Source organism: Physella acuta, unplaced genomic scaffold, assembly GCF_028476545.2.
Source record: "Physella acuta isolate Inbredline_101_S28 unplaced genomic scaffold, ASM2847654v3 ptg000958l, whole genome shotgun sequence".
In the NCBI taxonomy this organism is placed as follows: domain Eukaryota; kingdom Metazoa; phylum Mollusca; class Gastropoda; family Physidae; genus Physella; species Physella acuta.
Window position 1 is genome coordinate 679,867 of NW_026732475.1, and position 12,552 is coordinate 692,418.

The 12,552-nt window shown below is 35.6% G+C and overlaps 1 protein-coding gene across 2 annotated transcripts; it reads left to right on the forward strand.

The window, feature by feature from the left end:
* Positions 1–3,820: 3,820 nt before the first annotated feature.
* Positions 3,821–12,494, forward strand: LOC131953847 (serine/threonine-protein kinase Chk1-like). 2 transcript variants are annotated; one of them, XM_059317249.1, is made up of 14 exons: positions 3,821–3,879; positions 5,555–5,691; positions 5,909–6,005; positions 6,293–6,416; positions 6,527–6,591; positions 6,946–7,015; positions 7,279–7,467; positions 8,422–8,526; positions 8,735–8,836; positions 9,204–9,285; positions 9,590–9,737; positions 10,208–10,339; positions 11,026–11,127; positions 11,947–12,494. In XM_059317249.1, exons 2-14 carry the CDS (start codon positions 5,618–5,620, stop codon positions 12,337–12,339), a joined length of 1,683 nt encoding a protein of 560 aa, XP_059173232.1. In that variant the 5' UTR covers positions 3,821–3,879; positions 5,555–5,617; the 3' UTR covers positions 12,340–12,494. The 2 variants fall into 2 exon arrangements, with proteins under 2 accessions (XP_059173232.1, XP_059173231.1); XM_059317248.1 differs by having other exon boundaries at positions 3,827–3,918.
* The last annotated feature ends 58 nt before the right edge of the window (positions 12,495–12,552 follow it).

A 12,552-nucleotide genomic window follows, 5' to 3' on the forward strand; every position in this document is an offset into this window, starting at 1 on the left:
GATTCAACATCAAATTTCCCGACCCATCTGCCCGACCCACGTTTTTTTTTCCCACGTTTTCTTTAACTTGCTTTCTCTGTTTGTGTGTTTGTTTGTCTTTCCAATCAAATCTTGCGATCGAAATTTCTGGCACTTCCCAGTTAGCTAGCGCGCTGAAATTTTCAGGGAAGCTTTCTTTTGGATGACCATTGAATATTCAATTGTTATTATTACTAAATTGATCAATGGAAACATTGTATTGAGCATTTTAGACCGCTATATAATCTATATATATAATTATCCTCTGCTAGCCATTAGAAAAAAAACCAGCGACGCGTACCTCGCGCGCAGTGAAGCGAACGATCACATGTCGCCACAGGCTTAGGGGCAGAGAATTTAGCTTGAACCGAGTTTAAACTTACAGGAGGTAGGCCAGTTTGGGGGAGACGATATGGTCGAGTGGTTGGGCACACGATTGCTATCCCACTCGACACGGGTTCAAATCTATGTGTTCTAGTCAGTAACGTATTCAAACAACATGTTTTTTACGAGTTGTCTTTTTACGAGTTGTCTTTTTACGAGTTGTCTTTTTACGAGTTGTCTTTTTACGAGTTGTCTTCGTTTACCCAAAAAAAAAGTGAAAAGATAAAATCGATAGCAAGATTTTAATGCAAACAAACAGACAAAGACTAAAAAGTAGAAAATAATAATCATTAAAAAAGTTTTAAAAAACCCACGTTTTCTGATTGAACTAAAAAGTAGAAAATAAATACTATACATACAATAATGCAAGCGATCACTCTACTATAAGCTATCAAAAACGTGGGGCGCCGTGATTTTCTTACAGTTTCTAATACTGTTGACTCTCTACAAGCTCCCTAATAAAAGTCAATAGTATTATCTAATCAATAGTAATATAACTTTTACTTCGGCGACCCACGTTTTTGATAGCTTATAGTAGAGTGATCGCTTGCATTATTGTATGTATAGTATTTATTTTCTACTTTTTAGTTCAATCAGAAAACGTGGGTTTTTTAAAACTTTTTTAATGATTATTATTATATAGTTTATTTTCTACTTTATCTAATGACTTGATTAAGTATGAATTGACTAAGTGTTTATAAATACACGGACTAAAAATATTGAGCGACCAGGATTCGAACCTGGGTTGTCGCGGCCACAACGCGAAGTACTAACCACTATACGATCACGGCCAGCGCGCTCACATCGATTGAGGCCGAAGTAACTGTGTCAATAGGCCTCCAGTCTTGTCGGTATCTTTAGAAATCATGTCCTCAATTTTATGGTCCTTGGGGCGTAATTAAATTAAGCTAATTACGGTCTCTAAGTGCTAGTTTTTATGATTGCATCTGAAATTGTTAGGCGAAAGTAGCCTGTATGCCAAATTTCAGATCTCTAGAGCAATCAGAAGTGGGCTAATTTTCGATGTCAATTTTAACAACAAACAAATCCATCCACAAACGCGAAGCTGAGTTAAGAAAAACGTGTTAAAAATATCGTATTTTAAGAAAAATTCAAATGCAATTTTGAAGGTGACGATGTGTGACGGAGGGGAGGGGGGAGGTATACAAGACTTTGCTAGTCCGATCACTGAATTGACGATGAAAGCGGATGTTATGAAGAGTTCATGGAACAACAGGATTTTGGGTAGATCAATGAAATTGATGACGTGTTTATTGACTAATGAGCAACAATTGTAAATGAAGGCAGAGACGTCAACGGGTGACACCCGACCTAGCATTGCCACTGAATAAAGGGATTCCAAAAATGAGGAGGCCTATATGTCAGATTAAATACCAGACTGTGTGCTTCCAAACCCGAAAGTTACGGGTATATATTCCAAACTAAGTGCTTGTGAAGGATAAAAGGCATCAACTGGTCTAACACCACATCCAATGATAGACTACTAGGAGTCTTGGAAATGTAAGCAGTTTCCGAAATAATTGAAAAAAGAATATGGTGCTTGATAGGTCACGTCTTAAAAGTGAGTCCAGATGAAATCGCAGGAATGGCGCTAAACTGGACGCCTCAAGAAAAAAGAAAACAGGGAAGGCCAAAGGATTGGAGACGCACGGTGGGGGAAGCAGCTGGCAGAGACAGGAATGTCATGGGAAACTGCCAGGAAAATTGCCGGAGACCGACAAAACTGGAGGGAGTTTTCTGTGACAGACCCGTAAGTCTCGGACACAAAGAGGAAAACAAAGTTGATGAAATATTCAAGATGTTTGGTTCTGAATTCTGAATACCTTCATCTATATTATTCTATATATATAATTCTCTTCTGTGAGACGTTAGAAAACAAGCTGCAAGCTTAACAAGCGCGCCTTGCAGTCCCCTCTCTTCCTCTCTATCACCCCACCCCACCCCCACATGGTCTGGTGAGCGGTGGTTCACTCTAAATGTTTACAAATCTTAGAGCCGGGTTTGTGACGGCTATTAGGGGCAGATAATTTAGTTTGAAACTATTTTAAACTTAGGGAGGTAACTAAGAGGAGGCTGCTTTCACGGGGGGGGGGGGGGTGCAGGGTAGGGGTTGGGGGAAAGGGGGGGGGGGGTTAGTGTTTTAAAGCAAATATTTTCAGTGGCAGCATTGGTACTGTCGAATTCATAAATTATGAATTACTGAAAAGTAGAAAATAAAACAACTAAATAGCGGCGTATGATACGCCGCGGGTCGGCTCGTAGGCAGTGTTTCTTCCAGACTTTTTTCTCCGGGGGGGGGGGGGGGCACTTGAAATCTTCGGGGGGGGGGGGGCGGTAAACTTTCTTCGGGGGGGGGGGGGCGGACACTGTTAAAAGTATATATTTTCTATATAAATTATATAAATTTCATTTCGTTCGGGGGGGGGGGGCGGTAAAAAATTTTCGGGGGGGGGGGGGCGAAGCCCCCCCGAAGAGATGCCTGGAAGAAACTCTGCTCGTAGGAAATAATAGTCAAGTAGTTCATGTGCATGTTACAACCAACGCCCATAAAAAACGTGAGTAGGGAGACCTAGAGAAATGTAGCCTGTCTCATACAGGGCAGTATTTTTGTATTTTTAGCACGCCATGATGAACAAAAGCCGACAAAAGGGGGGGGGGGGGAGGGGGGAGGGAATAGTCGACAGTGGACGTGGGGGAGGGTCTGAAATTCCAAATTTTGTGTGTACATCATAAATGGATGACCCTTATAACAGCCGCGGGTCGGCTCGTAGGCAGTGTTTCTTCCAGACTTTTTTCTCCGGGGGGGGGGGGGGGCACTTGAAATCTTCGGGGGGGGGGGGGGCGGTAAACTTTCTTCGGGGGGGGGGGGGGCGGACACTGTTAAAAGTATATATTTTCTATATAAATTATATAAATTTCATTTCGTTCGGGGGGGGGGCGGTAAAAAATTTTCGGGGGGGGGGGGGGGCGAAGCCCCCCCGAAGAGATGCCTGGAAGAAACTCTGCTCGTAGGAAATAATAGTCAAGTAGTTCATGTGCATGTTACAACCAACGCCCATAAAAAACGTGAGTAGGGAGACCTAGAGAAATGTAGCCTGTCTCATACAGGGCAGTATTTTTGTATTTTTAGCACGCCATGATGAACAAAAGCCGACAAAAGGGGGGGGGGGAGGGGGGAGGGAATAGTCGACAGTGGACGTGGGGGAGGGTCTGAAATTCCAAATTTTGTGTGTACATCATAAATGGATGACCCTTATAACAGGCGGGGAGGCCAATCCTTGTGTTGTTGAACTAAAGCCTTTAGTAAATAGAATAGGCCTAGTAAAATTAAATAATAAAGACAGGGGCCTAGATTCTACCTCTCGTTTGTATGAAGGTAGTTAAGGAAACGCCTAAAATAAATGGCGGGGAAAGCAAAAAGTTAAAGAGACAGATCGAGTGTCGTCTTATAAAAGAGTAATGATTTTATCTAGAATCTAGAATATCTGTATTGAAGTAAGCCGTAAGCTCATCTCACATATTTCATATCTACTATCTAAAACCTTTTTCTTATGTAAAATAAAATTAAAAAGTTTCTTGGCTTCTGTCTGAAGTTTGGGTAATCTATCGTTTTAGGTACGTAAAATCGGCCGCGACTAGTAATGTGAAAAACAGGTGACTTCTTACATTTTAATAATTATTTCACATTTTGATTAGGATTTATGTTTTGAAAAATACAAAAATGTTTCCTTGTTTCATTTATGTACCTGTTTTTAAACAATTGAATTAAAACTTTTCAGTAATAAATGAACACCAGCGATATTTCCAACAGATGCAACCACGCTCATTTACTATAGCAGCCATCTTGTTAAAGTTTTATTTTTATAGACATATAGCGCAAGATTCAGGCGGAAGTCACTCTATTTTACAAATGGCTGCTGTTTATATAGCAAATCTTGCTTGCAGACACAGCTGTTTAAAGTTAATTTCTGGCCTATATTGATATATTTAGCCACTGATTTAGGTTTATTATTCATTTATCTATAATATTTGACACAAACATATCACAATATACTTCTATTACAGCCTTGACAATGAGGTAACGTTTTCGTACATTAATAGCCGCGGGCGATTTTACGTACCCAAAACGATAGATTACCGAAGTTTGAAACTGAAGCCCATCAACTTGATTTTACTTGATCAAAAGAAAAAAAAAACAAACAAGAAAACGTGAAATCTTCCGTACTCGGGCGATCATGATCGACTAGATCTAGATCTAGAGGATCTAGAATCTAGCTGATGTAATCTAGATCTAGTATTTTGTGAAAAGCTCTCAAGTAGCTAACATTAACTCCTAACAGAAATCGTCCAAATCGGTAATCTGAGTAATCTATCGTTTTGGGTAGGTAAAATCGCCCGCGACTAGAATCTAGATCTAGATGTCTAGATCTAGTAATGTGAAAAACAGATGACTCCTTAAATTTTAATAATTATTTCACATTTTGAAGAGGATTTATATTTTGAAAAATACAAAAATGTTTCCTTGTTTCATTTATGTACCTGTTTTTAAACGGTTGAATTAAAACTTTTCAGTAATAAATGAAGACTAGCGATGTTTCCAACAGCTGCAACCATGCTCATTTACTATACTGTTTAATTTTTTTTTTAACCTTATAGCGCGAGATTCAGGGGAAAGCCACTCTATTTTACAAATGGCTGCTGTTTATATAGCAAATCTTGCTCGCAAACACTGCTGTTTAAAGTTAATTTCTGGCCCATATTTATATATTTAGCCATTGATTTAGGTTTATTATTCATTTATCTACAATATTTGACACAAACATATCACAATATACTTCTATTAAAGCCTTGACAATGAGGTAACTTTTTCGTACATTACTAGCCGCGGGCGATTTTACGTACCCAAAACGATAGATTACCCAGAAATCTCTTCGCTTTTAGGCCTAAACTTTAAACTGATTTCTACAAATTATTATTTTGCAAGAGTTCTACCCAAATGGTTAAACAACTAGGCTATGTGTTAGCAGTATTCAGAATTCAATACTTACTACTGCCAAGAGTCTGTTTTTGTTCATTCTCTTCCAATTTTACCAAAGATGCATTTTTTTAAGCCTAAACTTATTTTTTTCAGACAAATGGATTAAAAAAGGATAGTCTTTTAAAACCTCATCAATACAATCCTGGAAGCAGCATTATGGAGCAGTATAGAGAGCCATTCGTAGAAGGCTGGGAATTTGTTCAAACTTTAGGTGAAGGTGCTTATGGAGAGTGAGTAACATTAACTCGTTTTAATTTTGTGGTCAATTAAATCTATTATGTTGTTTTTATACTGAGGTTTGGAATGGAAACTAGTCATTGCATAATATCATTGGTATTTTTCATTATAATATATAGGTATGTAATATACTTGTAGGAAGTAAAATAACACTTGATACAATTCTTAAAAATATTTTTAGAACTTAATTCAACATTTATTCCTTACCAGGGTAAAGCTGGCTGTTTGTCGCGCCACAATGGAGTGTGTTGCTGTAAAGATAATACATCTGACAGATAGCTCTGTGGAAGAAAATGTCAGAAAAGAGGTAAAGGCCATTACAGCATCAGATAAAAATTGTTGATCACTGATAGGTTTACATTCATTTAAAGAAAGTTGCAGTATTTTGTCAATACTCAATATTTATTCAGAAAAGGATTGGCTAACTGTTTCAGTCTTTAGTTTGCTTTAAGGTCTACAGCTCTGATTAAATTTCTGATTAACGTAGGAACTCTAAGCTAGCAATATAAGATATAGGGCTCTATTGCCTAGCTGTCTTATGTTAATAAAATATAATTTGAAACTTTAGCGAAATGTTTTTTTTTTTATCTGCAGATTTGTGTACACAAAATGTTGGATCACAGAAACATCATTAAGTTTTATGGGTACAGAAAAGCCAATGATATTCAATATTTATTTCTGAAATATGCTAGTGGAGGAGAACTCTTTGACAGAATAGGTAACTAATTTTTTGTATTTACAAAGCTGTAAATTATCATGTTAAACATGAGATTTAGAGTTAAGGTTTATGTCAATGTGTAACTCATCTTGTTTTTTTTTTTTACACAGAACCTGATAAAGGCATGAAGTTGCGAGATGCACTCAAATACTTTCATCAGTTGATTGAAGGCGTTGTGAGTATTTTTGTCACATTTACTTTGATAAGGAGCAACAAAAGTATATGCTTAAACAACATTGATTTAACTTTTTGAAAAACAAAATTGCATTGAATTATATTAAATATATCTGACGCAACTAGCTGTACAATTAGCATATTTGTTTTTATTTGCTTAGTTTTTGAGCTGATTGGCTTTCAAAAATTTTAAGATGTAATACATTTTTAAGTTCTATAAATTTAAACAAATTTTAGTATCATATTTAAAAAATAAAATGAATTTAAAACAAAACAAAACAACTCCTTATTTAATTGTAAGACAATGCTGTTCATGAATTCTCAAATTGGATATTTTCTGTGCTGTTCCCTTCAGGAATACCTACACAGCAGAGGAGTCTGCCATCGTGATTTGAAACCTGAAAATTTACTTCTTGATGAAAACGGTAAGTTTTTAATAAATAGAAATAAAGTGTCATATATTGATTTAAGACTGTTTGGTATGTAGTCTTTAACCAAATGTCATGTCTTTGGTTTAAGCGCTCTTGCTGGTTCATTATTATTAATATTCTATCCCTTCATTATATTAAGATCACAGGAACACTACTTCGTCTGCCCTATGGAAAAAGGTTTAAAGGGTAGCTTTACTTTGTCTAATATTGCTTTAGTTTTTTAATATCTCACTTTAAAAATATTCTTTTTGTTTTAGATGTATTACAAATAACAGACTTTGGGATGGCTACAGTGTTCCGGTACAAGGGTGCGGAGAGAGAAGTCAGTCGGATGTGTGGGACCAAACCTTACACGGCTCCAGAGGTTCTGAAAGGCGTGCCCTACAGGGCGGAGCCTGCAGACATTTGGTCCTGTGCTATTATTCTAGTCACTTTACTAGCAGGCGGTGAGTTGAATTATTCTAGTCACTTTACTAGCAGGTGGTGAGTTGAATTATTCTAGTCACTTTACTAGCAGGCGGTGAGTTGAATTATTCTAGTCACTTTACTAGAAGTCGGTGAGTTGAATTATTCTAGTCACTTTACTAGCAGGTGGTGAGTTGAATTATTCTAGTCACTTTACTAGCAGGCGGTGAGTTGAATTATTCTAGTCACTTTACTAGAAGTCGGTGAGTTGAATTATTCTAGTCACTTTACTAGCAGGCGGTGAGTTGAATTATTCTAGTTACTTTACTAGCAGGCGGTGAGTTGAATTATTCTAGTTACTTTACTAGCAGGCGGTGAGTTGAATTATTCTAGTCACTTTACTAGCAGGTGGTGAGTTGAACTATTCTAGTCACTTTACTAGAAGTCGGTGAGTTGAATTATTCTAGTTACTTTACTAGCAGGCGGTGAGTTGAATTATTCTAGTCACTTTACTAGCAGGTGGTGAGTTGAATTATTCTAGTCACTTTACTAGAAGTCGGTGAGTTGAATTATTCTAGTCACTTTACTAGCAGGTGGTGAGTTGAATTATTCTAGTCACTTTACTAGCAGGCGGTGAGTTGAATTATTCTAGTCACTTTACTAGAAGTCGGTGAGTTGAATTATTCTAGTCACTTTACTAGCAGGTGGTGAGTTGAATTATTCTAGTCACTTTACTAGCAGGCGGTGAATTGAATCATTCTAGTCACTTGACTAGCAGGCGGTGAGTTGAATTATTCTAGTCACTTTACTAGAAGTCGGTGAGTTGAATTATTCTAGTCACTTTACTAGCAGGTGGTGAGTTGAATTATTCTAGTCACTTTACTAGCAGGCAGTGAGTTGAATTATTCCAGTCATATAATTCAAGGATCAAGAATAAATGAATTAGAGTTAAATTGGTTTAATTAATTAATTAGCTGTGTTTCTCTAACTTTCAGAACTGCCCTGGGATGTCCCCATTATGAGAGACAGACTTTACAGACAATGGAGAGAGAAATGCATAACTAAAGAGCCTTGGAACAAAATGGACACACTAGCTTTGTGTAAGCTAAACAATTTAACCGTAAAATAAAAAAAAATTATAAGCCCACTTTGAATACAAAATTAGCAGAAATAGTGTTGTTTTTACCTTCCGTTTAAAATTTTAAAAATTTACAGTTTAAAAAATTTGGTTTGTTAATGGCTGTTTGAAATGGTTTGTGAGTCACTGGCTTATATATTACTGAGCACTGTAAACATTCTTTTTTTCAGCCTTGTTTAGGTCTGTGTTAGTAGAGGATCCCAAGAGAAGGTACACACTGGAACAGATTAAAAAACATCAGTTTTACAATAAGAGATTTATGCTTTCAGAAGGTATGTATCAGTCTTGATTAGGTTGCTTTTAATTAATCAAGTATGAAATATAAAAACAAACAGACATAAGACTCTAGAAACACATGTAAAAAATTATGTTCAATGAACGAGGTTCATGTTTCCAAAAATAGCATTATAATCATAAAATAAATAAATCTTAGGGTACTAGTATCTTAAAGCTTTATTTCTTTGTCAACAAATTTAAAGATTTTATATTAAATTTTCTGTTACATTTCTTAAAAGTGTTTTTATATATTAATCTGTTTCAATTACATATGATATTCTGTACAGAAGTTAAAAATATTCAAATTCTAGTGATAGCATCTGTATTTAATGAAGTCAGTATTCGAATTGTTGTATTTTTCAGATGAAAACACATCAAGCACAACTAAACAGATCATGAGTAATTCTATTATGGATGAGCATGGGCATCTGTCTTCTCCTCAGGGGTGAGATCATTATTTGTTTCTCTACTTAACAATTTCAAATTTCTTCTTTTTTAAAAACTTAGTTTTTTAAAGAAATGCAAGAAATAATAGATTATTAGATTTATAACCATTTTAAATAGACTACCATTCAGAAATTAAAAAAAAATACATTTTAGAGTCATAATTTAAAAAAACAATTTCTTTTAAAGTGTATTGATTCATATTTCTCAAATGTAAACAAAAATTTCATGCTCACTATTTATGTTTTTGAAAAGCTAGACTTTTTAAACTGCATTGGTTAAATTTTTTTACTTCCCTTTTAAAGGATTTTGTCACAGCCAGAAAGGTCCAACAATGAGAACTCATTGTCTCCCCTGGCCGAAGTTCGCCATCCCATGAGCTTCTCTCAGCCTGCCCAATCAGATGATTTGTTACTTAGCTCTCAGATGCAGTGTACACCAGCCACTTCTCAGGTCTGTACAGGCTATCTCATGGCAAAATTTTAATTATAACAATTTTAGAAATTATTAAGTAATTACAAATAATATATTTATACATTCACTAGAAATAAAAAGTAAAAATTAGAAAAATGAAAACATTTAAGATTTTGCTAAAAATTATTCACATAATTATTAATAGAATTGATTAAAATTGACCAAAAAAAAAGCCATACTAAAATGAACACTATTAATAACTGCTATGTTCAAATTAATTAACAAGTGTATTAAATATCGATTGAACATAAAATGTTATATTATCTTTGAATATAAAATCATGTTATTAGGCCTATTCAAAATAAATGATTTAATATTTCAAATTAATGAAAATAAATTTGTTTCATTTCACTATTAAAACCTTTATAAAATGTACAAACTATTGATGCAATGACTCAGAATGTTCCTGTAATTTTTGATGTTCACTTGAATACATTTTTTTTTTAAAGACTCCATTCCAAAAATTAGTGAAGAGAATGACAAGGTTCTTTGTGCTTACAACACGTCAAGAAACCATCAAAGAAATGTCTGAGTTTCTGGAATCTCATGGCTATGGTGTCAAGAAAAACTCCAACGTACAGGTAAGACTTGTATGAAAATATTCCAGTGAACTCACAGCACCAAGTCTATATTTTCTCTTGACTTAATAATTGAGTATTGGAGAATTGCGTATTTTCTCATGACTTAGTTTATTGTGTATTGGAGAATTGCGTATTTTCTCATGACTTAGTTTATTGTGTATTGGAGAATTGCGTATTTTCTCATGACTTTGTTTATTGTGTATTGGAGAATTGCATCATTTTGTTTAAGTATGACCCTTGAGCTGATCTGATCATCCTTTTAAGTAATGTCAGTATTTTAGAGATTGTGTGGCCAGCTTTCACTTATTAATTAATTACTTAAACTTGGTATTTAAGTCAATGACAAAAGCTGATCAATAAGTGCTGATTGGTCATAAACATTTTCTAATATTGATATTAAGATGTGTACTAACTTAGTACTCAGTACCAACTATAACCTGAGCTCTGATCTTACTCCTTAACCCCCTTACCCTGGTAGGGACAGAAAATCATCCTTGTTATGTTACTGTCAGCATTTTTATGAGATTCAAACATTTTGTGTGAATGTAGTTTTAGTGTTCTACAAATGTTCTATCCGCAGCTTACAATCAGCACTGTAGACAAGACAAAGTCGCAACTGATTTTTATGAGAATCAAACATTTTGTGTGAATTTAGTTCTAGTGTTATACAAATTTCTTATCCCCAGCTTACAATCAGCACTGTAGACAAGACGAAGTCGCGACTGATTTTTAAAATTTGTGTCATTGAGATGGCTGGCAACCTGCTGGTGGACTTCAGGTTGTCTAAGGTAAGATCTGCTTGCATTCATAGAGGCAGGGGAAGGAACTGATCTGCTTGCAGACATAGAGGCAGGGGAGGGACTATCTGCTTTCTTTATAGGGCAAGGGCAGATTGCTTTTATTTACAGGGGTAAGAACTGTTTAGCTTTTATTTACAGGGGTAGGAACTGTTATGCTTTTATTTACAGGGGTAGGAACTGTTATGCTTTTATTTACAGGGGTAGGAACTGTTATGCTTTTATTTACAGGGGTAGGAGCTGTTATGCTTTTATTTACAGGGGTAGGACCTGTTATGCTTTTATTTACAGGGGTAGGAGTTGTTATGCTTTTATTTACAGGGGTAGGAACTGTTATGCTTTTATTCAGAGGGGAAAGACCTGGTTTGCTTTCATTCATAGCAGCATAAATTGTCATTGTAAATACAGAGCTTCTGTGGGCTTGTAATAAAGAAAATTATCATCTGTTTATGGAACGTTTAGTTGGGGATAAAAGTTTTTGCTAATGCTAATGATTTATTTTAGGTGAATAGCAAGTGTAGCAACTTACAACTTAATTGTGAAGCTGTAAATTTTTATAAGTAATGCTTTAACAAATTAGTTAAAACTCTTGATAGCCATACTGTTTATCTTTTGAGGATTTTTTCTGTGTGCAGAGAATTTCTTTTTGTTGACACATCTGAATAGAAGCTATAGTTTTAAAACCTTTTCTATTGAGCAGGAGATAATCAGCTAAAAAAAAAGATTTGAGGCATGATTTTTAGGTCTTTTCTTTTTTGCTAGCCACATAAGTAGATGGTGACTAATTTAAAGAATATTTGTCTTCCATAGGGTGATGGTCTGGAATTCAAAAGACACTTTGTGAAGATCAAAGACAAACTGCGTCACATCATCCGCAAGACTCCACCCAGCTGGCCACTGGGTATGTCGTGTGAGATGGAATCAACTTCAGAAAAACATCCCGACAGCGCCTCAGTCTCCCTCTCTGAGAGGCTTGGCACTTCTGAACTTTTATCCACGTCAGGTTCGAGTAAAACCTCACACCTTGAACAATCTCCGAACACAGCCACATCATCAAAACAGTTGCAGAAACAGCCTGTGTCTAGGAGAGAGACTAAAGAAAAACCGGCCAAACGAGCAAAGCTGGAAGACAATGAAAGTGCGGCAGATAAAGAAGTTTACCAGTCCACAAGAAGTAGTTTACAGAGGAGTACAACTATGTGATACTGTTGGTGACTTAGTTTCATAGTTAGTTCATTTCATTAATTAAATCACCTGCATTTAAGTATTAATTTCATATTTAAATATTAATATGCTTAAGTTACTGTATGTTATAATTTCTGCTGACTTTATGTGTTGATTGATGATGAGGGATGAAATCATATTTTGTGACTGATATAGCAATATGAACAGTGTTATATCAAACCTTTAAAATAA